A 24893-nucleotide genomic window follows, 5' to 3' on the forward strand; every position below is an offset into this window, starting at 1 on the left:
TTTCAGCTAAAGACGGTTTCAGAGACTAAGAAAGCAGCAGTCTTCCTACCACCATCTCACTGTAGCACATCTGCAGGTCATTTTTTATTTCCAAATGTACAGGGATTTCTGCATTGTTTCAAATTTAAGAAGACTTTCCTCATCCAGTCTTTGCCTAGAATAGCAATATTAATCACTATCACAATTAGTCACTTCACATTAGTCACTACCACAATTTACTATGAAGCATGCTGCTTTTAATATTGTGATACAATTCCAACCTTCACACTTAGTCCCAACCAGCCATCTTCAGGTCCATTTCATTCTCTTCACTCTTCTTTTTTTTATATATTTTTTTTGCTTTAATTTTATGTGTGGGGTGTTTTGTCAGAATGTTATGTCTGTGCACTAAGTGTGTGTAGTGTCCACAGAGACCAGATGAGGGTATTGGATCCCCTGGAGCTGGAGTTACAGATATCTGTGAGTGACTATGTGGGTACTGAGAATTGAACCTCGGTTCTCTAGAAGAGCAGTCTATGCTCTTAACCACTGACCCATCTCTCCATCCCCTTCATCTCCCCACTATTTTATTCATTCTCATATTATGTCCCATACAACATTTTGTTGTAATTGTATTAAACTTGTTTCAGTATATACTTCCTTTCTTGAAACCAATGAGATAACTTAAAAAGAAAAAAAACTAAGCAAATGCTTAATCAACAGTAATGAGTTCACTACTGTGAAATGTTTGGGTTATTTTTACAGTGTGCTGCCTCAAGTGTGCCCTAAACAAGGAAAGAACTCATGAATCGCTAGAAAAAAAATTGAACAAGTGAACAGAATAAGCAAACTCATTTTAAAACACTGTGAGTGTTCTAAGAATTTAGGGCCCAGCAAGTTTTCATTAGTAAATATATCTGACACCTAAAACATTTCAGACAAAATTTAACTTGGAGAAAAAAATATACACTGGAATGGAAAATATATAAATGGAAAATTTAAGGAAGCCAGAATATTTCATGAGGTTTCTATTAAAACTTGATTCTTATAAATGCTGGTAGACTTTTTCAAAATGTTTATGGAATGGAAAATAGTCATGTCAGAAATTGGTAGTTGGAAACATGCACTTTATACAGCAAGATACAGAACAAAGTTAAAATCTAACACATGAGGGTAATTGTGATCATATTGCTGAGTGAGGCAATCACAGATTGCATTACAACAGACATCTACAAACTCTTTATCCGTGAAAAATCAAAACTAGGCTTCATAGGGATCTTTGAGCTATGATCTATGTATAATTTATACACCTATATTATCAGGTCACTTTTGTTTGCATACAATCAGGAAATTTTGAAACAAGAATATTATGATAATTTAAAACAAGAAAAATGTGTTCCTCGCAAATTCAACTAGATCTGTGTGTCCAGAATCTTTTAAAATAACTTTGTATGATAAACAACATCAGTATTAAGTCGGAGGATGAATTCAGCAAGGTTGTTAATGATAGCAATCTTTTTGTAACCCTTCAATATTTAGTAAAGTCCTATCAACAACCAGAAATGCATATATGGGAACTGTAGCACAATATAATCTCTTTGATAATAAGCCACTAGTCTAGAAAAAATAATAGAAGAAAGGTAAATGAGCTCTGGAAACAACACTATTTCAGAGGAAACTAGCTATGGAGAAGCAGTCAGTCTGAGAAACTGAATGGTAGCTCCTCTGATAAAAGAAAAAGTTCATTATCTTGATCCACTAGATTATAGTATATTAGTGACTCAGCTTGGCTTTGTAGAACTGATGTGTATGCCATCATATACCAAAATCCCTGCTACTAACCCTCCATTCGGAAAGCAGAAAAAGAGAAGATAAACTTCACAGTTTATTATGCAGCATAAAAGCAAGCCACAAATCCTCGCCTACTGCCACTTTGAACATGGACCAGAGTGAATAAGCAGAAGGCACAGCTTCTTCCTTCTAGACTTTGGAACAATAAGGATTTAAGTACTAATGCTAAGGAGTAACTCTTTTGATAATAGTTATAATTTATTAATATGTATTTTATTGACTTAAGCCAAAGAGTACCCGATTTGGTATTAATACTCCCTACCAGTAACTATGCTAAAATTTAATTGTAGCATAACTGGCAGTGTCAGAAACGTTATACATGTCTAAGAACAACTGCTCAGTTTAGACACTCTGCTAACGTTGGGCTGGAGGAATGGCTTAAGAGCACTGATGGATCTTGCAGAGAACCCAGGTTCAGTTCCCAGAACCCAGGATGCGGCTCTCAACATCTGTAACTTCAGTTCCAGGAATTCCAACACATAATATCACTGGCTCAAATCTTCGGAGGAATTTTGTATCATTACCAGGCAAGTGTACTGGGATTTCAGGCATATAGGTAAGATTGGAGTACTTTCTCCCTTATCCTTTTCAGAAGGCTATTTTTGGACTGATTCCCATAAAGCAGTAAGCCCTGTGTCCTCAACAGTTTGCCAGAATGTCACAAACATCATCCAGAGATTTTTTTGATCAGTTCTAGATAATCTGCAAACATCCTCTACATTCAATGTCTTCTCACACCATTCACTTGGCCTTGGCCTATTGCTCAAGAACCAGTGTTTATTTACAAGAGCTGTGTAGATAATGTTCACTCAACTAGCAACTGGAAACCATAGACCAAGGGTGGCAACCTAAAGTCACAGCTTTGAAGAAATTGTTTAAACTTTACCTGTTTTCCATGCTAATTAAGATAGGAGCCAGCACTGGAAAGGAAGGGTAGGTTCTTTGGAAATTTTTTCTTTGTAATAAATCAAAACAAGAGCATCCTGAAGAAATGAACAAATAGGCAGTTGATCAGAGGATGCTAAAGGTGATTTGTCTTTTTTGTCTTTGTCTTTTTTTTAGTAAAAAGTTTATAGCAGTAAATGACTCAATAATATAAAGGTATCTGAACCTTTAAATAAGGTAAAATTTTTAAATGTTGGTTGTTTTTGGACAAGGATGTCTCTGGTGAACTTACCACTGTTAATAGTACAGCAGGAATAGGTGCCTAATGATTGTGCAGTGAAAAGTGAATGAATACAAGAAAGAGAAGCCAATACATTACTTGAATTCTCTAGGATAAAAAAATTTTGACAACTCTAATCATTTTCCTAAGATTGGATATTATGTGGTGTGGAAAATTTAAATTTAGATTTCTTAAAATATTAAACTTATGCTTTCAATTAGCATCCATTAAACATAAACAATGTGGCTCTTTTGGTCTTGCTTGTCATTATATGTTGCATGCTCTTTCCTCAAATCCTTATTTAATCAAAAGATACATTCTCAACTTTTCCTCAAGAATTGTTACAAAACCAGGTGAAAGATTTAATTTTAAATATATTTGAATGTATATTTCCTTACCTGTCACAGTTTTCCCTTTGTAATTCCTAGACATTTCTCATCATGCCCTCAGTATACATTCATAATCCTGATGGCAGTCATATTTATTAAAGGACCAACTCCCCAGGTGCCATTCTGTCTTATTTGAATATACCAGGTAAAAGCTAGAGAGGTACCTCAGTGTTTAAGAGCATGTTCCTTCACCAGTGTCGGGTAACTCACAACCACCTGTGTAACTCCTGCTCCATGGGGTACAGCACCTTCAGGACTCATGGGATAACCTGTTTCTCTCTCTCTCTCTCTCTCTCTCTCTCTCTCTCTCTCTCTCTCTCTCTCTCTCTCTCTCTCTCTCTCTGTGTGTGTGTGTGTCTGTCTGTCTGTCTGTCTGTCTGTCTGTCTGTCTCTGTCTCTCACTCACTCATACACACACGTATCTTTTTTTCTTAGTCCTTTGAGAATTTCATTAAGTTGAGTTTTGACCTCATTCTCCAACTCCTCCGAAATTTACCCCTTTTCATCCCCACCCAACGTGGTGTTCTCTTTGTTTCACCCATCAGGTCAAATTTGTGCTGTCCCTATATGCACAGTTGTGCAGCTTCCCACTGGATCATAGTTGACCTACAAGAGACAACATTCTTAAAACTGATGTTCCCTCTTGCAGGAGCTACCAATTGCCAATAGCTCTTCGGCTAGAGTTGGGACTTGATGTCAGCTTCCCCTCTCCATGGTGGGATTTATCTGCATTAAGCCTTCATTAAAAGAAAGTGTAATGTCAATCAGAATACAATGAACCTCAAGATTTAGACTAAGGGAGTGTTTCAAAAAAGATCTGCACAGACTGCTTTTAAAATAATTCAGTGCATGTTTATCCAAAGAATACATACAAATGACCAATAAATACATGAAAAGATGTCCATCAGCATTATTCATTAAAGAAAGGTAGATCTAACCCACAGTGAGACATCATAGTGTTGTCTCCTAAACTGACTGTAATCAAAATAACAAATGTTGATAAGAATGTGGGTTACTTGGAACCCTGAATTTGGTAGTAGAAATGTGAAGTGGTGCAACAGCTAGGCAAACAATGTAGAGCCTTCCCAAAGAGTTAAATATAAAATTACCATGTTATCAAAATTGCATTCATATACATGTATATGCAAATATATGCATATACTTTATTACTTTATTATCTTATTTATTTATTTATTTATTTATTTGGGGAGTACATGCATGTCATGATGAACTGTGAAAGTCAGAAGACAGCTTGTAGTTGTTTCTATGCTACTACAGTGATTCTAGGGATCAGGCTTGGCATCAACAAGTACCTTTATCCACTGAGACATCTCAGCAGCCCGTCTATTAGAATGTGGGCATCTATTGAAATATTTTAATGATTAAATATTGTTCAGTCATTGAAATGAACATTTGACATGTGCTACAATGTAGATGAGCATTAAACTTTCCTGTGATGAGTCATATACAAAGGAAAAATGTGTGAATCCACATACACAGGTCTAATGTTTCCAAGGCATATCCATCCTCAAGTCATGACCCATGTGCTCTGTTAAGTTACCATGTGTAAAATAGATTAAACTTCCTTGGCATTTCTTATAAAATATATTACTAAGAAATTAAAGTTGTTTTTTATAGAACCAGATTGAAAAGAAAGAAGGAAGGAGAGAAAGAAAGGAAGGAAGGAAGAAAGGAAAAAAGAAAGAGAGAAAGAAAGAAAGAAAGAAAGAAAGAAAGAAAGAAAGAAAGAAAGAAAGAAAGAAAGAAAGAAAGAAAGAAAGAAAGAGAGAAATAAAGGAAGGAAGAAAGAAAGAAAGAAAGAAAGAAAGAAAGAAAGAAAGAAAGAAAGAAAAATGTATAGATACCAAAAACAAATTAAAAGGTACCAACGTCTTGGGAGGAAGGTAGAATAGCAAGATACATACTTAAAGAACATCCAAGTTTCTGTTTGGTACAGTGAAATGAATTAAAAAGTTTTATAAATATTGTTTATTATACATCACACTGAATTATATACTGTATTTAAAAATCAGATAATAAATCATATCTCATACAGACATATAAAATCATTTTAAGAAGTCAACAGATCATACTTGGCTGAGACCCAGATCAGTGCATGACTGATGCCTTGTCAGAGAAGCTTAGACTTGCAGTAGATGATAGTTAATACAGAGATCCACAAATAGACTATGTTTAGAGAGTGAGAGAGTTTGGAGCACTTGGCTTTTAGTGGCATGTCCTTATCAAATGCCTCCCTTCAAAGCTTAGAGATCTATGGTGAAGAGGAGGCAGAAAGACTCTGAGAGCCAGAGGTGGTGGAGTGCTCCAAGGAGACAGCATCTTCCAACCATCAGGACAGATGCGCATATGAACTCACAGAGACTGTAACAGCACACATAAAACCTGCACAAATTCAAACCAGACAAAATCCAAGCATGAAGAAGGGGAGTAAACACAAACTCCCACCCCTAACCAATAAACTATTTGCAATTGATACCTGCTGGGAACTGGGAAAATCAGTTATGTCCAATGGAATCTCACTGTGTATATCAACTACTCTTCAGAGCATGCCCCATGCCCAAGAGTAGTTGACCAACACAAAATGGACTCCATGCTTTTGATGAGCTGTTTTCTTTATTTTGGTAATTTTTGTCTTATTGGTTGTTTTTTTTTTTTGTTTTTTGTTTTATTTTTTTAGGGAAACAGAAAGAACATGAAGTTGTGTGGAGAGAAGGAGAGGATCTTGGAGGAGTTGAGAGGGGGAAATAACATGATCAAAACATATTGTATAAAATAATTTAAATAAAAAACACAAAATTGAACAGACTAATGTGGTGATATTGTGTTCCCCAAAATATTGTGCATCCTAATAAACTTATCTGGGTCAGAGGACAGAACAGCCACTAGATAGACACAGGGGGCAGAAAATGGTGGCACACACACCTTTAATCCTAGCATTCCAGAGGCAGAGATCCAACTGTATCTCTGTGGGTTCAAAGCTACACTGGAAACAGCCAGGCATGGTGATTCATGCCTTTAATCTCAGGAAGTGATGGCAGAAAGCAGAAAGACCTCATGATCAGGGTAACTTTTATAAATGCAAATGTGTAATTGAAGTGGCTCATTTACAGTTTCAGAGGTTCAGTCCATAGCATCAGGATGGGGATCATGACGGCATGCAGACAGATGTGCTAGAGAGTCCTACATCTTGACTCAGAGGCAACAGGAAGTCAACTGACTGCCACACTAAGTAAAGCTTGAAAAAAAGAGATCTCAAAGCCAGCCCTCACAGTGACACACTTCATCCGACAAGGTGACACTTCCTAATAGTGTCACTCCCTTTGGGAGTCATTTTCTTTCAAACCACCACATTTCACTCCCTGGCCCCCAAAAGCTTTTAATAACATCATAGTGCAAAATGCGTTTAGTCCAACTTCAAAAGTCCCCATACTCTATCACAGTCTCAACAATGTTTAAAAGTCCAAAGCTCAAAGTCTCTTCTGAGATTCATGCAATCTCTTAACTGTTAATCCCCTAAAAATTAGAAACACTGATCACATACTTCCAACATATAATAGCAAAGAATATATATTGCCATTCCAGAATGTAGGGAAGGGAGCGTAGTGAGGGAATGCTGGGAAAAAAAGCAAGACTAAAAACCAGCGGGGCAAACTCCAAACTTTTCATCTCCATGTCTGATGTCAAAAGGCTCTCATCTCTAAATCTGTTCATTTGTTGACTGCAACACACTTCTTTCTCTTGGGCTGTTTCCACTCCCTGCTAGCAGCTTTCCTTGGAAGATATCCCACAACTCTGGCATATTTAACATCTTGAGGTCTCCAAGGCAATCCAGGCTTTAACTTTACATTTTCATGCAATGGCCTCTCTACTAGGCCTCCATTCATGGACACTTTTGACACATGCCTGGCCTTGGCAGCTTTATTCCATAACTCCTTTCTTTTATCCTTAACTCTAAAGCCAGAATCATGTGGATGAAGCTGCCAAGTTCTGATGCTTACTGGGGCTGGAACATGGTCCCCTCATTCAACTACATCTTCAGAAGCTTTCTGTCTTCCAATGCCTAAGCTCAGCTGTCCTGAAACTTGCTCCATAGACCAGGCTGGTCTCAAACTCAGAGATCACTAGCCTGTGCCTTACCCAGTGCTAGAATTAAAGCTATGCCCCACCACACCCATCTCTAAGCCTTTTTTCAGTTCCTCTTTACAAGTTGGAAACTTAGCTGGATGGGATCATGCCCCAAGGTCACCACTCCTTTTATTCCATTTCTAAATCCATTTATCTCCTTGAACAGAAGATTTAGCTCCATTCCACTTCCTGGTACCCTTTTTCTCCTCAAATATTTTTCCTTGCTCAGCTTCCTCCTTTTTATTTTATGTCTTCATTAGTCTTAACACTGCTATCCACACATAACAGAATCTATACTAGTCTGTTTTGAGATTTCTTCTGCCGATGGAATTAATCCAAAACTTTTCACTTTATCCTCAGATATGTTCTTCAGATAAGGGCAAAAAAAAAGCAGCCATTTTCTTCACCAAAATATCACAAGGACTATTTCTAGGCAACATACTAAAATTCTTCTCTGAAAGCTCTTGAGCAAGCTCCCAACATTTCAAATCATAACCAGCACCATTGTCTTCCATGCTCCTACTAGTGTTCTCCATTAAGCAGTGCTGAAAGCATTCTACTGTTTTCCTATCCCAAAGTACCAAAATCCATATTACTCCAAACAAAAGCATGGTCAGGTCTATCACAGCAATACCCTACTCCTGATACCTACTTCTGTCTTAGCTAAGGTTTTTTTTTTATTTCTGTGAAGAAACACCATGACCATGGCAACTCCTATAAATAAAAACATTTAATTGAGGTGGCTCACTTACAGTTCCAGGGGTTTAGTCCATTATCATCAGGATAGGGAGCATGGCAGAATACAGGTAGGTATGATATTGAAGCTGAGAATCATACATTTGACTCAAAGACAACAGAAAATCAACTGACTGTCACACTGAGTGAAGCTTGAGCAAATAGATCTCAAAGTCCACCCCCACAGTAACACACTTCCTCCATCAAGGTGACACCTCCTAATAGTGCCACTCACTTTGAGGGCCATTTTCTTTCAAACCACCACAGTATGAAATTTTCAATAAAAATATTTTTAAAAATAAGATAACAGTTTGAAGGCAGAAAGTACCATATTAAAGGTTTCATTATTTTTGTCACATAACCATGTGTATGTTTATAAACGAAGACATAATTACATGTGTATACATATGTATACATGCTACTATATATCTTAGACCGTAAAGATAACTTGTTTATTTACTTTTTACAACTTCAATGGGTGGTTATTTCCATATATCAAAGAACATAATGAAGAATGAAATTTCTTAGTTCCCGAAGCTCCTATAAATAGTGCATTCAGATCCTAAGTGAGTCTCATAGCTCTCCATTAGCTTCCCACTCTAATTTTCTAAACTGTGTTACCTTTTGCTCAGCCCCTCTGGTCACCTTTACCTTGACTATTTTCCTCTTACCTCCCTCCAGTCCAATTTATTGTCAACACTCAAATGATTTGAAAACACCAGTGAATCTATATTATTTTTTTCAATAGCCTTCCATGACAATTCTGTAATCCATCCAACCCAAGGCTTTGCATGTAATGTTTCACTCTTATATTCTTGGCCTTGTTTACACCAGTTAGCTGTTAATGTATCTTCACATCTCTGCTGAAGGAACATATCCATAGCAAACTTTACTCTTCCCTCAAGCCAGAATGTGCCCTCTTTTGAGACTCACAGTCTTTTTTACTAAAAAACAGTGAATGTCAGTGAAACTTTCATGAAAATAAGCACATGAAGGCTGATTTAAATTGCTTACACTTCCCCAAATACAAGCTTATTTTAACATAAGATGTGTAAAACTATTATACAAAGGTGTAAAAAAGGTTTAATAGAAACCTAGGCTCAGGAAAGATCCTGAATGCAAGGCTCCAATATCTCAATGAAGTGAATACTAATAAACATATATACATATAAATGATTTTAAAATTATATGTATAGAAATGCTAATAAAAATATGATGAAATATTTATGCTATAGTAAAGTCTGAGAGACACTAGTTAATAAACTTATACAAGTCAGTTTTAAAAGGGAAAAAACACTAAGCAATGTGATCAGCAAAATGTCTAAAGCAAGATTTACTTATGATTAAAACAAACTTAATTGTTAAAGGGTAAAGAAGAGAAGAGAGAAATTAAGGATAGGATGCAAAATGACAGGAAAAATATATTCTAGAGATATAGAATATATCCTATGCCACTGTACAGTACAACAATAATAAGCAGTTCATTTTTTGTCATCAAGTAATTAAGAACAATATTTTGGATGTTCACAACACACGAAAATGATCAACATAAATATGATAACTACTCTGACTTAATCAAAGCATTTGACACATGGATCAAAATATCACACAGTATCCCATGAATCTGTACAATTATATACAAGTTTAAAATGAATAAAAATCAAATGGACCACACAAAACTAAAATATCAAGTTATATTTCACTTATCATATGTACCAAAACTTTTATTCAAATATTTAGAAAGAAACATACATGAAAAATAATAAAGAGCAGCAAAAATAGTTTGAAAAAGTAAATTGGCATAAATGATAGTTTTGATTTTTTAAATATTCTAAAAAATAACTGTGTAAAGCCAAAGTGGTAATAATGTATTTGAGACATAGCCTGTGTAAAGGTAAGATGTATGTCAACAACATCTCAAAAGTGGGAAAAGGAGTAAGAAATATTTCATTGTAAGTTTTACATTATACCATTTATGGAAGGAATAAAGTAGTATTATTTGTAAGACAGACTAATAAATTCTAGGGAAGAACTAAAAACATTTTTAAATAAATTCAAGTTGGAAGTCACTGGGAGAATTTAAATGGCAAAATGAAAACAGCTCAAAAGCATGGACATTGAGAAGTCATGGCGCTTTGTAAGAAATCTGGTAGAGATGCTGACTCTTAGAGCCTCTGTGATGAGCAGTGTTCTGAGAAAAAAAAGTAGCACAGATGGGAGAACTTCATAGACTAAATAAGAGGGTTTATTTTTTAATTCATTATCTGTGATTAAAATAATATACAGAAAATAGACTTCATTAAAACATATTCACAGAATATAGTATAAAACAAGGCAAATAAAATAAAATATCAACAAGTGAATTTTGGGACAATACATGGTAAAGCCTTACAAACGGCTATCGAATCATTTCAAAAGAAAATCCGACCTTGAGATGGTACAATCAGAGTAGAGTCTGTGGGTTTACAATCCTCAAAGTCAAATTGATATTTATATAGTCATCAAATGTATTAACAGTTGCCTTTTTTTTCCTGTTGCTGACCCAGGTTGGACACTTGACTTCTGAAATGGTTCTTCTCTTTAGCTACATGATCTGAATTGTACCATAGTTACTATTCATAGAGTATTAACTATGTCCTTCATCTCCAAATTTAGTGATGTTTTATTTCCCTGCTCTTTGTTTTTCTACACTTCTTTCAAAATAGAAGGTAGATAGATAGATAGATAGATAGATAGATAGATAGATAGATAGATAGATAGATAGATAGATAGATAGATAGATAGATTTTGGTATTTATATAATATCTGCTTGTTGATTAAATAGCCAGATATATTCATTATTTAGGCTAACTTGTAGCTTTATGTAATAATTTACTCCCTAATGCTGATAAAGAAGCAAATGGATATAAAATCGATTTCTTTCAATATACAGGAGGCTGAGTGTCCCCCAAGTTCACTAGATTCTGAAGTAGTGACTCACAGCATCTTATACAGACAGTAGACGGAGGATGCTCCTCTGAATCTGCTTGGTCTTGATGCTGTAGATGATGGGATTCATAAATGGAGGAAAGAGAAAGTAGACATAGCTCATGGTTATATGCACCACATGTGGGGCATGCTTTCCAAACCGGTGGATGAAGGTCAGACCAATCACAGTGATGTAAAAGACCAGGACACAACTAATGTGAGAAACACAGGTGTTGAGAGCCTTTGCTCTCTCCTCTCCAGAGGCGATGCCCATAACTGTCTTCAGAATGAGGACATATGAAAAGACAATGATCAGTGCATCAAGAAAGAAAGTCAAGGCAACCAAAACAACTGGGTACACACGGTTAAAGGTGATGTCAGCACATGCAAGTTTCATGACGTCTTGGTGGAGGCAGAAGGCATGAGAAAGAACATGGGAACGGCAGTATGGAAACCAAAAGAGAGGCAGGATTGGGGGCACAAGAGATAAAAAGCCCCTCAGTACCACCCCAAGTCCTATCTTTATAACCCTGGAATTGGTAAGGATAGAGTTGTAATGCAGAGGTGTGCAGATGGCAACAAAGCGGTCATAAGACATGGCAAGCAAGACCCCTGACTCCACAATGGAAAGGGAGTGAATGATGTAGGCCTGTAAGAAGCAGGCCCCATGTCTTATTTCTCTGTGATTCACCCATAAGACTGCCATTACAGTAGGCATTGTAGTCAGTGTAACTGTGAGGTCTGTGCCTGCCAGCATAGCAAGGAAATAGTACATGGGTTCATGGAGGTTGTGGTCATCCTTGATGAGGTAGAGGAGTGTGCCATTGCCCAGAAGGACAGAGATATAGATGGCAAAGAAGGGAATGGAGATCCAGGAATGAACTGCTTCCAGTCCTGGGAAGCCAGTAAGCAAAAACGGGGCAGCACTGATATTGGGCCACATAGTGTGCACACTATACAAGTCAAAGCACAGTTTCTTCACTGTGGTGATGGTCTTGTCTTCCCTCTGCAGGCAAATGTTCCATGGCAGCTTCAATCATAGTATTCCTGACCAGCAATAAATGTGCATTAAAAACACATTTACAGCATCATTCACAACTGTCAAATGTAAATATAAAATGTTACAATGGTTACAAAGCAAAGATGACCAATATATCCACATGGATACTAATTTCGCCTAGTTAGACTGATACTTGTTTTGTTTGCAAAACTTTTTGCTATAAGTTTGAATTTCATTTTATATTTCACAAATATAAAAGAGACATGGTTTTGTTAGAAAACTTTTCTTCTTTGGTTTTGCAATTTAAATGTAGTATTTTTGTCGAATTCTCCCCAAAGCCATGAGTCCTTTGTGGAAATAAAGCGACATGACCAGATAATGCTACATGTATTTTAAAAGCACTTCACATTTTCCGAAAGTCCATCCATAAGCCCCTCACTAGAAACTCCACATCCACCTTAATATTCTTGCTGAAATAAAAAGTCTGGGATCCAAGTGAGCTGTGTCCTACAATGAATGGAAATTTGTCTCTCTTCTCCTGGCTGCATCTCAAAGATGTAGGAGAGAAGTCTTCCCTTGTTTCAATCCCTCACACTCACCAGCCCCATAGTCTTGTTGTTGGGTAGATGTCTGTTCCTCACCAGTCCAAACAGGTTCTTCTGAGAGACTATTGTAGAACCAGGTTTCAAAGACACACATGATGAAATCACCTCCCCAGAGTCTCTCCTTTAAAGATGCTCAGGGGACCTGGAGTTCTTCTTTCCTCTTCTTTGGGCCACTTAATTAATGCCCTTAGGTGTTTCAGACATATGCCCCAAGGTATATAAAGAAGCCTGAAAACTCAGATACCTACTGACATAGATGATGTCCCCAAGAGCCTCAGTATCAGGCTCTCATAAACACAAGCATGTTTCTTCCTATCGTCTTTCTCAATGGCCAAAAAGCTACTAGTTGCTCTTGGAATTCCATGTCCCACTGTTGATCCTGTTGTTTATAACCTCAATTACATTTTGTCTTCCCTGCTCCCTTGAGGAAAGTCGATTCTGGCCCACAAGAACCTCACTGGATGTACTAATTCCCATGTGAACTGTGAATGTTGGGTGTCTCATGTTTTTCTTAAGATCAGTTTGTTTGTATTCACATATTTGTCCATTTTAGGCCAAATTCAGAGCAATGGACGTGTTCCTTTTATTAGCAGGACTTTCATCTTCATCATGAAGTAGAAAGAAAGTGTTTACAATAAATTTACATTGAAGTATCACTGCTGCATTTATGTAGTATGCTAGAAAGAACACATGGAATGCATCTCTGGAATCAGGGAAAATATTCTGGAAAAAGGAGAGTAATTTAAATGATGAGAAATCAGATATATGGACAATGCTGGCTCAATGAAGAAAGAGAGACCTACACCAACATAGAGCAAGATAAATATGATGAATTTAGATAAATAAATCCATACTAACTATATTAAGGAATTGTGTTATTAGAATAAAAATAATGAGATAAAGCAGATTCTGACCACACATTAGTTTACAAATCATGTAGGGAGTTTTGACATTACAGTGAATGTGAAATAAGGGTTAGCATGGATATTTGCAATCAGATGATTGTTATTTAAAGTTAAAAGTTTCACTGACATGCTGTAGTACAGATGTGGAGTTTCTACTGAGGGGGGCCTGGATACCTCAAAGTATCTGTTTTTCTGTTGGTAGATATTTGAGCAGTTTATGGTTTAGCTTCATTACTGGTATGCTGATGTAAGCATCCAGTGTATATCTTTGATGAGCACACAAAGTGATATCTTTTTTGCTAAAATGGGCTGCAGAGTGTGCTCAGAATGTACATTAGGAAATGCTGCTAAACTGATTTCTAAAGTGTTCCGTTTTTTGTTCTCTTGGTGGTGAATGCAGTGTAGTTTTTCCATCCTCATCAGCACTTTATGTTATTACCTTGTTGACATATCACCCACCCACTGATGAATGCATTTATTATAATGGCTTCCAGACTGTGGTCTGGCTAGTCCAACAATGGCTATATACCAATGCAAGGTTCAATATTGCAGTAACTGTTTAGTCCATGAGGTTGGATGTCTCAGTTGGTCTTCAGTATATGTCAGAATCCTGAAAAAGTAGACTCTAATGCCAGTGAAGGAGTGGATTCACCAGCAAGAGCAAAAAGTAAGCAGGGGGAAAGAGCAAGCTTCCTTGTACTTTATATAGGCTACCAGCAGAAGATGTGGCTCAAATTAAAGATGAGTCTTCCCAACTCAGAAAATCTGGATTAAAGTTGTATCTTCCTACCTCAAAAGATTTTGATTAAATATGGATCTTCCCACATCAAATGATTTAATTAAGAAAAGAATCCCTAACAGGTATACCCAATCACTTGGATTTTAGTTAATTCCAGATGTAGTCAAGTTGACAACCAAGGATAACCATCACAAATGCACCCCTTGTCAACTTGATACACAGTTGTTTTTCCTTACATCATACTTAATTTTCAAATAAAAATAATAACTGGGTCATAATTACACCTAGCATGATATAATTCTCCCTTATACAGCTGCAAATGCATTATAATTTTTAGAGTAGGTGACAATGTACCTCGAGGGACATTCTTTTACTATCTCATTCTTAAATGTGATAAACATTGATATTCTCTTAATTGATGTTACATTATATGGTAAATAAATCTAGGAAAGAAAACTCAAATATCTTTATAAACACACTCTTAACAAAGTACAACAGAAACACTCATGTCAGTTAAATCCTTGTTTCTGCAACTGATCATATGGTCTTAGCTGGTATTTATAAATACTTTCATCTACTACCCATTCTGTATTGCCTTGATCCTCACCAAGCACTTCAGCAGGTCTTGACTCTTTTCCTGGAGGAGTGACCCATACCTTCACTCTTGATGAGTCTGTGCCCCTTGTCATCCTGTGTGGATTAGGCTGTTGTAGCTTCCCATTCACTTTAATCACAAAGCATGGTAGCAACAACAGTTGCCTAAAGGATAGCCTACACTCCATATGTAATCTTTTTTATCTCCATTGTGGAGAACCAATCCAATTTCCCCTTGGTAATCTGGATCATTCACCCCACCTAATACTGCTGTTTCTTTCTTTGCCTGTAGGAGTGAAGACATCAAGAACCCAAAGTGGTCAGAGGGAAGTCTGAGCTTCAAATTCAATAGAATGTTTGTTGAATACCCTGGTAGGAGTGCTCCTTATTCTGGAACCAAAACTTCTAGACCATCAGAACTTAAGGTTGCTGGAACAGGAAGCAAAAATTTTCTTAGTGGTTGAGTGGAGTGATAATGAGTAGACTATTACCTTTTCTACCCCTTGATTCTTGGACCCATGGATCCTGGCTATGGGAGAAACAGTACCATATATTGGATACTGATTCAGGGAATATACTGCCTTCTGAAGAACCCTGAACCAGCCCTCCAGGCTACTGCCATTAATTGAAGCTGTAACTATGCCTTCAAAAGGCCATTCTATCTTTCTATCAGGCCAGCTGCTTCAAGATGGTGAGTAAAATGGTAAAGCCAGTGGTAAATGGTAAGGAAAATGGTAAAGCCCATGATCATGGGCCCACTGTCACATTTCTCTGGCTGTGAAGTGAATTTATTGGTCAAAAGCAATACTGTGTAGAATACCATGATGGTATATAAGGCATTCTACAAGTCCATGGATCATGGATTTGTCAGAAGCTCTGTGTGCAGGAAAGGCAAATTCATAACCAGAATTAGCATCTATTCCAAGAAGGAAAAAACATCATACTTTTCATGGAGGAAGTGGTCCAATGTAGTCAACATGCCACCAGGTAGATGACTAGTCAGCCAGGAAATGGTGCCATACCTGGGGCTCCATGTTGGTCTCTGCTGTTGGCAGATACAGCACTTAGAAGCAGCTGTAGCAAGGTCAGCCTTATTGAGTGGAAGTCCATGTTGTCAAGCCCATGCATAACCCTCATATCTACCACCATGGTCATTTTGTTCATGAACCTTTTGGGCAATGGCTGGAGAAAGAGACTTACTGTTGACAAAACAAGTCATTCTGTTGACTTGGTTACTAAACTCCTTCTGATCTGCAGTCACCTTTTGATGAGCATTTACATAGGACACAAGTATCTTCACATCCTTCACCCATTTGGATAGATTTATCCATATACTCCTTCCCCAGATGTCTTTCTCACCACTTTTCCAATCATACTCTTTTCAAGTCCCTTACCATTCAGCTAATCCACTAGCTAAATTGAACAATTGTACATCTGTCCATCTCTCCTTCCAAACAAAATGTACAACTATGTGTACTGCCCAAAGTCCTGCCTACTGAGGATTTCCCTTCACCAGTGACTTTTTTGTTTGTTTGTTTGTTTTTTGTTTTTTGAGACAGGGTTTCTCTGTGTAGCTTTGTGCCTTTCCTGGAACTCACTTGATAGCCCAGGCTGGCCACCACCGCCCAGCCCACCAGTGTCTTTTAAGGTTGTCCCAGAAAATGATTGTAATGCTGCAGCTGTCCACTTCTGGGTGGTGTCTGCATAATGTGCAGAACCATCAGTAAATAAGGCACCAGTCTTCTCTTCCTCAGTCAACTAATCATAGGACACACCCCAAGAGTCTATAGGTGTATGCTTGGCAGCAGATGGTATTGTAATGGGAGTAGAAACCATAGGTATTTGGGCAACTTCTTCATGCAACTTGCTTGTATGTTTAAGACCTGCTTGGGCCCAATCACATATATACCACTTCCATTTGATAATGGATTTATGCTCGGCACTTCCTACTTTATGATTTTGTGGGTTAGATAACACACAGCTCATGATGGACAGGTCAGGTTGCATAGTAGCTTGGTAGCCCATTGTCAAATGCTCAGTTTCCACTAAGGCCCGATAGCAGGCCAATAGCTATCTCTCAAAGGGAGAATAGTTAACTACAGTGAAGATATAGTCTTGCTCCAAAATACCAAAGTTCTCTTCTGTGACTCACCTATGGATACCTGCCTAAGACTCTAAAGAGCATCCCTATCTGCAACTGACACCTCAAGTACCATTGAGTCTGCTGGATCACATGGTCCAAGTGGTAGAGCAGCCTGCACAGCAGCTTGGATATGTTGAAGAGACTTCCCCTATTTCAGGCCCAAATCAAAGGTAGCAGCTTTCTGAGTCACTTGGTATATTGGCCAGAGTAACACACCCAAGTGAGGAATGTCCTGTCTCTAGAATCCAAATAGGTCCACTAAATATTGTACTTTTTTCTTGGTGGTGTGAAGGGCCAGGGGCAATAACTTATCCTTGGTCTTAGAAGGAATATCTCTGCATGCCCCACACCTCTGGTCTCCTAAGAATCTCATTGAGGTAGAAGCTCCTTGAGTTGGGAAGTAGTACAGGTGGCAGGCCGATTGGAAACATTATAATAATCATAATGCATATTATGCATATATGAAATTGTCAAGAACAAGCTCAATAAAAGTAAAATTAAAAACAACATTAAGTTTTGATCATTTGTTTAATACAAGATTTAAGGTGCAGCTCTGTAAGCATATGTTTTTGTGAAATCTAATTGGAGGAAACCAGTGACCTTTGAATATATTATGGGATAATATACTCCAGTTGTCAGTTGATCTTGTCTGGCAGGGACTGAACTTAGACATGGATGTGAATGATAAAAATCTTTGAAAATAACTTCTCAATTCTGAATATCAAAGGGGACATTTTTGTTGTTATTTTGCAGCAAGATGTCTCTATATAGTCTGCTGTGGAATAATGCTTTTGTACACTGGTTTAATAAAATGCTGATTGGCCAGTAGCCAGGTAGGAAGTATAGGCATGAAGAGGAAGGCTGAGTCAGGAGACACCAGCCTGCTGTCCAGGCAGCAGCATGTAATGGCATACAGGTAAAGCCACGGAAAATGTGGCGACATATAGATTAAGAGAAATGGGCTGAGTTTAAGTGTAAGAGCTAGTCAGTAGTAAGCCTGAGCTAATGGCCAAGCAGTTTTAATTAATATAAGCCTCTGTGTGTTTACTTGGATCTGACTGGGTGGTGAACAGAAAAACTTCAGCTACAGTAGTCCTTTCCAAGTTGGCCAATAATTTGCTATATATCCCAAGTTGGTCCTAAACTCATGATCCTATTGTACCAGCCAGTAAGTGCTGGGATTCTGGTATGTTCCAGGATGCTCAGTTACACAGGATATGAACATACTGCTGCTGCCAATATCAGAATGTGCTGGCTAGATTTATCTTCAATAAAAGGTATTCTTCCCATCCCCGAGCATGTGGTCAATATCTAATCTCCAACTTTCATCTCATACTGGATCATACCTAAGCAGGGGACACTGTGCTCAATGTTATGGCCTCCTGGTGTCAGAAAATCACATGTGCTGACTGAATGGGGAGGAATTTTAAAGGTTTAGCCATTTTAACTCAGAGGGTTGTGATATGTCTGATTGAGTAATACTTACACCTGCCTCCAAGATGTTGCATTAGATTACCCATGGTTTTGACAACCTATATCTTAGATACATTTCTTCTTCTTATAAATTCACTACTTTTGCATTTTAATATACATATTTCTTTAATAAACACAATTTGACTCAAACTGTTTCATTCACATATACCTCTAAAGAACTCAGCCAGTAACAGGAATATAATGTGTCAAACAGCTTGGTCAACTATGGATGTTTATGTTTGGTATCATAACAATAGCACAAATGTCTTTGTAGGATATTGTTGTATTGCAACAAAACTAATCCCTTGTTCTCCTTTAATTTGCATTCATTTCCCATTTTAGAGGGAAGGATCTGAATTTCTTAAAGACAGAAGGAAATAGATTTGCCAAAAACTCTACTGCAGTCCAAGTTTCTAACTGTCCTGTTTGTGTTTCTGTATCATAATATAAATATAAATAAATCAATGCTAGAACACATAGAGAAAAGTTAGAGACTGCAAATAAAAATCCCATAGCCCCAAGGCTCAGCACACACACAAGGGAGGAAAAGACAGGAGGAAGGAGAGAGATGGAAAAGGAGGGAGGGCAGTGAAGGGGAGGCAATGAGCAGCCCAAATTACAGATGGCCCCTGAGGAGATGTTTCTAAAATAAATATCCCTGCTAGTCAGGCTTTTGTCTCTGAAATAAACAACAAAACATAGATGTTATGATCCAATTCTTCTCAAAGCTAAATATCTGAAGTCCCTGACAATGTCACCAAAGAATGGCTAAGGTCAAACTCTCAGGTCAGTGAGGGTCCGTAATAAACTTTCTCTCTGGGGTCTTACTGCAGGCACGAGGGTTAGGGAGCTTGCTTCTCTGTTGGAGAAAAACAATAGTAATCCTTGCCAAGGATCTATGGGTAATAATAGTGAGTCTTAAAAACATTCCAATACCATTACATTTAGAGTGGCTTGGTTTCTAGAAAGGACGTACCAGTCAGTGTCTGCGGTTCAGTGATTTGATAAAATGCTTAAAGCCAGGTATATAAGATGGTGTTGGAAACAGTTTGCATGAATAGGGAAGCTAACTCATCAATGGTTCTTAAGCAGTGTCCTGGTCATTGGGCTATTGATAAAAGTATTTGGAGTGTTCTGGGAAGCCAAAATAGGTTTGAGTTGTTAAAAAAGTGGGTGAGGGGGAGCGAGGTGGACAGAAGCTCAGAAACATTCTTATGAGGAAAAAAAAGAAGAGTTTGTGATAGAGGAGAGAGTGTCAAGACAAAAGAGATAAACAGACCAAAGGAAGGTGGAAATGTATGTGAAATGTTCAAGCCTAAAAAAGGTCTCTAGGGATCTGTGGAGACTCCTAGTTTACGTGGAAGAGTCTGAAACTGTTCATCAACAACAACAAAAATCCCACTCTGAAGCAGAGACCTTGGAAAAGGGTGAGTGGCTGGGGAATAAGGAAAAATCTTGAAGTTATTAATGACTCCACCCTGCCCAGATCCTCATGGATAAGTCTATATACCACAAAGATAGCTCTGAGGAAAGTGAGCAGAAGTGCTCAGTGTTGGAGTCAACTGAGAAGCCAGCAAGCTGGTTTGTACTGCTAAAGATCCCACCTGTGGCTAAAGACTGCATGGCCCATGATAGATAAAAAGGACTCAGGTGTTTTATTAGTAAGTACCATCTATTCATTATAATATGAACCTGTTACCTGAAAGACATAGACTTGTGTATATATTCTACAAAATGAAGTGAGTGTACATGGTATTGCATTAATGGAACACAATAGAAAAAGCTCTATTGCAGTATATGCAACTGTATTATAATAAACTTGAAATTTGCAAAAGAATTTAAATATTTTTACTCAAAAAACCTGTAACTGTATAGATAATAGATACAATAATAACTATTGTAATCATGTCACAACGTACACTTTCATTAAATCACAATATTCTGGAATTCAAATACATTAAAGTTTTATTCACCATTCTTGCATCTTTAACTCTTCATAAGCCATGCATTTCTGAGCCTTTCCTTGACAGGAAGGAAGTAACTGCTACTGTTTCTCACATTCTGAAAGACCCTGTTTCCCCAACTTCTGCTAGCTTAAATGTTACAGGATCAACATCATCTTCAGCAACATCAGAATTTCCCACTCACCACTCCTCCATTATTTTTACCAGCTGGGCTGCTCAAATGAACTACAATGTAGTACTATTTTTTTCTTAAAGTCAAACCTTCCTGAATTGTCTTATTTCCCTCCATAACTTCATAAGAAAATAGGATCACTTGACAAATCTTAGAATAAATGCTATAGATGTGTGTCTGCTGCACTTTTTTGTAATAACAAAAATTCAAAGTGATAAAAAAAAAACATGCTCTCTACCAATTCTAATGTTTTCTTGTGCTTAGGGTCAAAAGCATGATGAAGACAAAAAGTATTAGCACCCTTTATAAATGACAACCCTAAGTCTCAAGGGGCTCCCCAAGTTCACTACTGTTAAGAAATAGCAATAGTGGAACAGCAACCAAGTTCTGAAGGGTGCAGCTCAGTGATTTTGGAGACACATTTTCATGATAAAGGTGGGTTATATGAATGATGTCTAAAAGTACACTAAGATATGATGGGCACAGTAAGTGAGATGTATCCACAGGAGATATAAAGGAAGGTAGTCACAATTCTTTCTGGCTGATGCCAAAAAGTGACTGACTGCCTGCTTCCAGTGGTATCTTAGAATTCTGAGTCATAAAGCCTTCTCAGTTTATTTGAATCCCATCAGACTCTTTCATTATTAAAGCATAATCCATGTGACCAAGTCTAAATATTCAATTTCTAATTTGCTTCTTCAAATATCTCACATGTCATTTTTCTAGAGTTGTTACTAAATAGTGCCCAAGACTATCATAGACTTATTTTTATTGTTTATTTTTATATGTATATTATAAAACTCTGAAACTTTTGAAAGAACTCATGGAAAACTAGAGTATTACATTGGTCAATAACTTGGAGATTCATTTATTTTGGAGAAACACACATTTTTAAACTTCCCCAAAATCTCTAGACCTTTATTATGTCAAGACTTCCGATAAACATATTGGATATGTCCATCTCTAAAAGTAACTGTTTTATTTTGTTTATTTACCATTTTCTTTATATTTTTTGCAATCAGATATCTACACCTGGTCTTCAAACAAGGCTTAGATGCTTTCTGACATTCTATGTCACATTTACTCTGGGAAATCTTTGGGTCTATTCTAAATACCAGTATTCAGGATGAGGAGTACCAGGACAAAAGCCCTGTAAGTATCAATACTATTAAAGCACTACTCAACTATAGTGATTTCTTTCTTTATTTTGTGTGAGTATAGGATTTAAAAAGATGTCATCTAAATTTACTTTTCAAACATAGCTATCTCTAATGTACACTCCAATAATCTTACATATGGTGAGCTCTGAATAATTAGAGTTGTTCTTAATGTATCCTGTTTTCCCACACCTAGAAAACTCTCAGGAATGATTGAATTGCCATTGTTGTTGAAAAGAAGGACCCTGAACATCCATGCTGCATGTAGCATCTTCAAGGGGCAAACCCTAAAGAACTAAATTTGATTACCTTACCTGATGGGGATATTTTCCTCCACAATGCCTACAAATTGGCTCAACACCTCTTCCTCCCCATTTCTGCTCACTGGATTCCCAGGTCTGGAGAAAGCCCATCACCTGATCTCTCTTCCAATGCTGGTGACCTATATCTCCATATTGCTTGGCAACGGCACCCTTCTTTTTCTCATTAAGGATGACCACAACCTCCATGAGCCCATGTACTATTTCTTATGTATGCTGGCAGCCACAGACCTTGGAGTAACATTGACCACAATGCCCACAGTGCTGGGTGTACTGTGGTTTAACCACAGGGAGATTGGTCATGGAGCCTGCTTCTCTCAGGCGTACTTTATCCACACTCTCTCTATTGTGGAGTCAGGGGTCTTGCTTGCCATGGCTTATGACCGTTTTATTGCCATTCGCAACCCACTAAGATATACCACCATCCTTACAGATACTAGGGTAATACAGATTGGCATAGGTGTATTGACAAGGGCTGGTCTATCAATCATGCCGATAATCATTCGCCTGCATTGGTTTCCCTATTGTCGATCCCATGTACTCTCTCATGCTTTCTGTCTACACCAAGATGTCATCAAGCTAGCCTGTGCCGACATTACATTCAATCGTCTCTATCCAGTTGTGGTTGTATTTGCAATGGTACTGCTAGATTTCCTGATCATCTTTTTCTCCTATGTTTTAATTCTCAAGACTGTCATGGGCATTGCCTCTACAGATGAGCGGGCAAAGGCCCTCAACACGTGTGTCTCCCATATCTGTTGCATCCTGGTCTTCTATGTGACTGTGGTTGGTCTGACATTTATTCACAGGTTTGGAAAGCATGTTCCTCACGTGGTCCATATCACAATGAGCTATATCTACTTTCTTTTCCCTCCTTTTATGAACCCTGTCATCTATAGCATTAAGACCAAACAGATTCAGAGTGGTTTGCTTCGTTTATTCTCCCTGCCTTGTTCTAGAACATGACTGCTCTCTAAGGAACAACTCCTGGGATGTGGACATAGTGACTACATTGCAGGCATAAGCACCCACACGAAACATTTTAGTAGAAACCTACTAAGGCCTCTGCTATTTAATTGCTATTTATTGATGATTTTATATATAATATGATGCATTCACAATACTAAATGTTATGTCAAGACCTCACTCTGATGTTAGCTATTTTCCTAAAGTAAGTTACACCATTTGTTGAGCTTATGACACATAACATGTACATACATATGGCCTTTGAAACTACAGTATAAGTTATACTTGTTTGGGTCAAAGCGCATAATTCTCCATTTGATCTCTATGCATTGACTCTCCTATACCTAGGGTGAAAGCATTTAGTGATTATGCTATATGGAGGTGGTTAATGGTTATGGAAAACTGTCTTCTATGAAATGAGCCAGACACAGACCTCAATTCAGGATGATTGACTTAGGAAAAGCATGTCCATAAAAAGTCTGCTCAGTTTCAATTCTGATAAATATTTATCAAATAATAATACCAATAATAACAATTTTTAGACAGAAATATAATCCTAGTCCAGATAACCATTATCTTGAGAAGTTTGGTCACAGGCACTGCTGAATAGACATATGTATTTTCATTTATTAAAGTGATATGAAGCCGGGCGTTGGTGGCGCACGCCTTTAATCCCAGCACTCGGGAGGCAGAGCCAGGCGGATCTCTGTGAGTTCGAGGCCAGCCTGGGCTACCAAGTGAGCTCCAGGAAAGGCGCAAAGCTACACAGAGAAACCCTGTCTCGAAAAACCAAAAAAAAAAAAAAATAAATAAATAAATAAATAAATAAATAAAGTGATATGAAAAGTCCTGTCTGGAGAACAGCGTGGTTAGCACTAGATGGAAGGTCCTGGTACACAGAACTCCAGAGCATGGCACAGCTTCTCATTTGTCTGGGATAGGGAGGATAGGAGAAGACAGAGCCAGTGGTTATACTGGAAGAGAAAGTTTTCTTGTCTTTCCCCAAACATCTTTCAGATTTTATTCTGATCTCTCAGTAGGCTTGAGGGAAGAGTGCTTGTGATTTATGTCCTCTTAAGGAACCAGTGCCCGTGATCAAAAGGTTAAGTTTAAAATTTTCCAAAAAAAAAAAATCTCATGAAAAGACTACAGGACATAAAATGCTAGGATCACACATAACCACGCCCATGACGAATCACTCATTTCGTAATCTCTGGGCTCTGTTACACTAGCCTTTGAAGTGACATATACTGGCTACATCTACTCTTTCTCACAAAAAGGTATAATTTTCTAGAACTTCTGGGATTTATTAATGACTTAGAGAAAATAAAAATGAAATAATATATTTAGAGCAGTTTCCAAGCCATGATACAATTTGTATCTGATCTGCCAATGAACTATTTCTTGTTTTATATTATGCTTTTGCAGCCTGGCTCTATTTGAATTTTGTGCAAAAGTTCTGTTTCTCCTTTTATATCTCTGAGAGTTTGTTCCTCAGACAGGACAGAATAATATAAGTCCTACTACCAGACTAAAGAACTTACCAAATAGATTATTTTTAATAAAAAGATAGTTTTTTATTAAGCTAATGAAAGAAATTTTAAGTAACTCACTCTTTGTATC

At 37.5% G+C, this 24893-nt stretch overlaps 2 protein-coding genes across 2 annotated transcripts; one reads left to right on the forward strand and one right to left on the reverse strand.

Moving 5' to 3' along the window:
• Positions 1 to 11251: 11251 nt before the first annotated feature.
• Positions 11252 to 12283, reverse strand: LOC102903806 (olfactory receptor 51B2-like). Its single transcript, XM_006979010.3, has one exon. The coding sequence runs from the start codon at positions 12173 to 12175 to the stop codon at positions 11252 to 11254; it is 924 nt and encodes a 307-aa protein (XP_006979072.1). The 5' UTR covers positions 12176 to 12283.
• Positions 12284 to 22211: 9928 nt separating this feature from the next.
• On the forward strand, positions 22212 to 23270 carry Or51b6 (olfactory receptor family 51 subfamily B member 6). The gene has a single exon (XM_006979011.3). The coding sequence runs from the start codon at positions 22302 to 22304 to the stop codon at positions 23268 to 23270; it is 969 nt and encodes a 322-aa protein (XP_006979073.3). The 5' UTR covers positions 22212 to 22301.
• Positions 23271 to 24893: the final 1623 nt, after the last annotated feature.

The sequence above is a fragment of the Peromyscus maniculatus genome, chromosome 1, assembly GCF_049852395.1.
Source record: "Peromyscus maniculatus bairdii isolate BWxNUB_F1_BW_parent chromosome 1, HU_Pman_BW_mat_3.1, whole genome shotgun sequence".
Classification (NCBI taxonomy): Eukaryota; Metazoa; Chordata; class Mammalia; order Rodentia; family Cricetidae; genus Peromyscus; species Peromyscus maniculatus.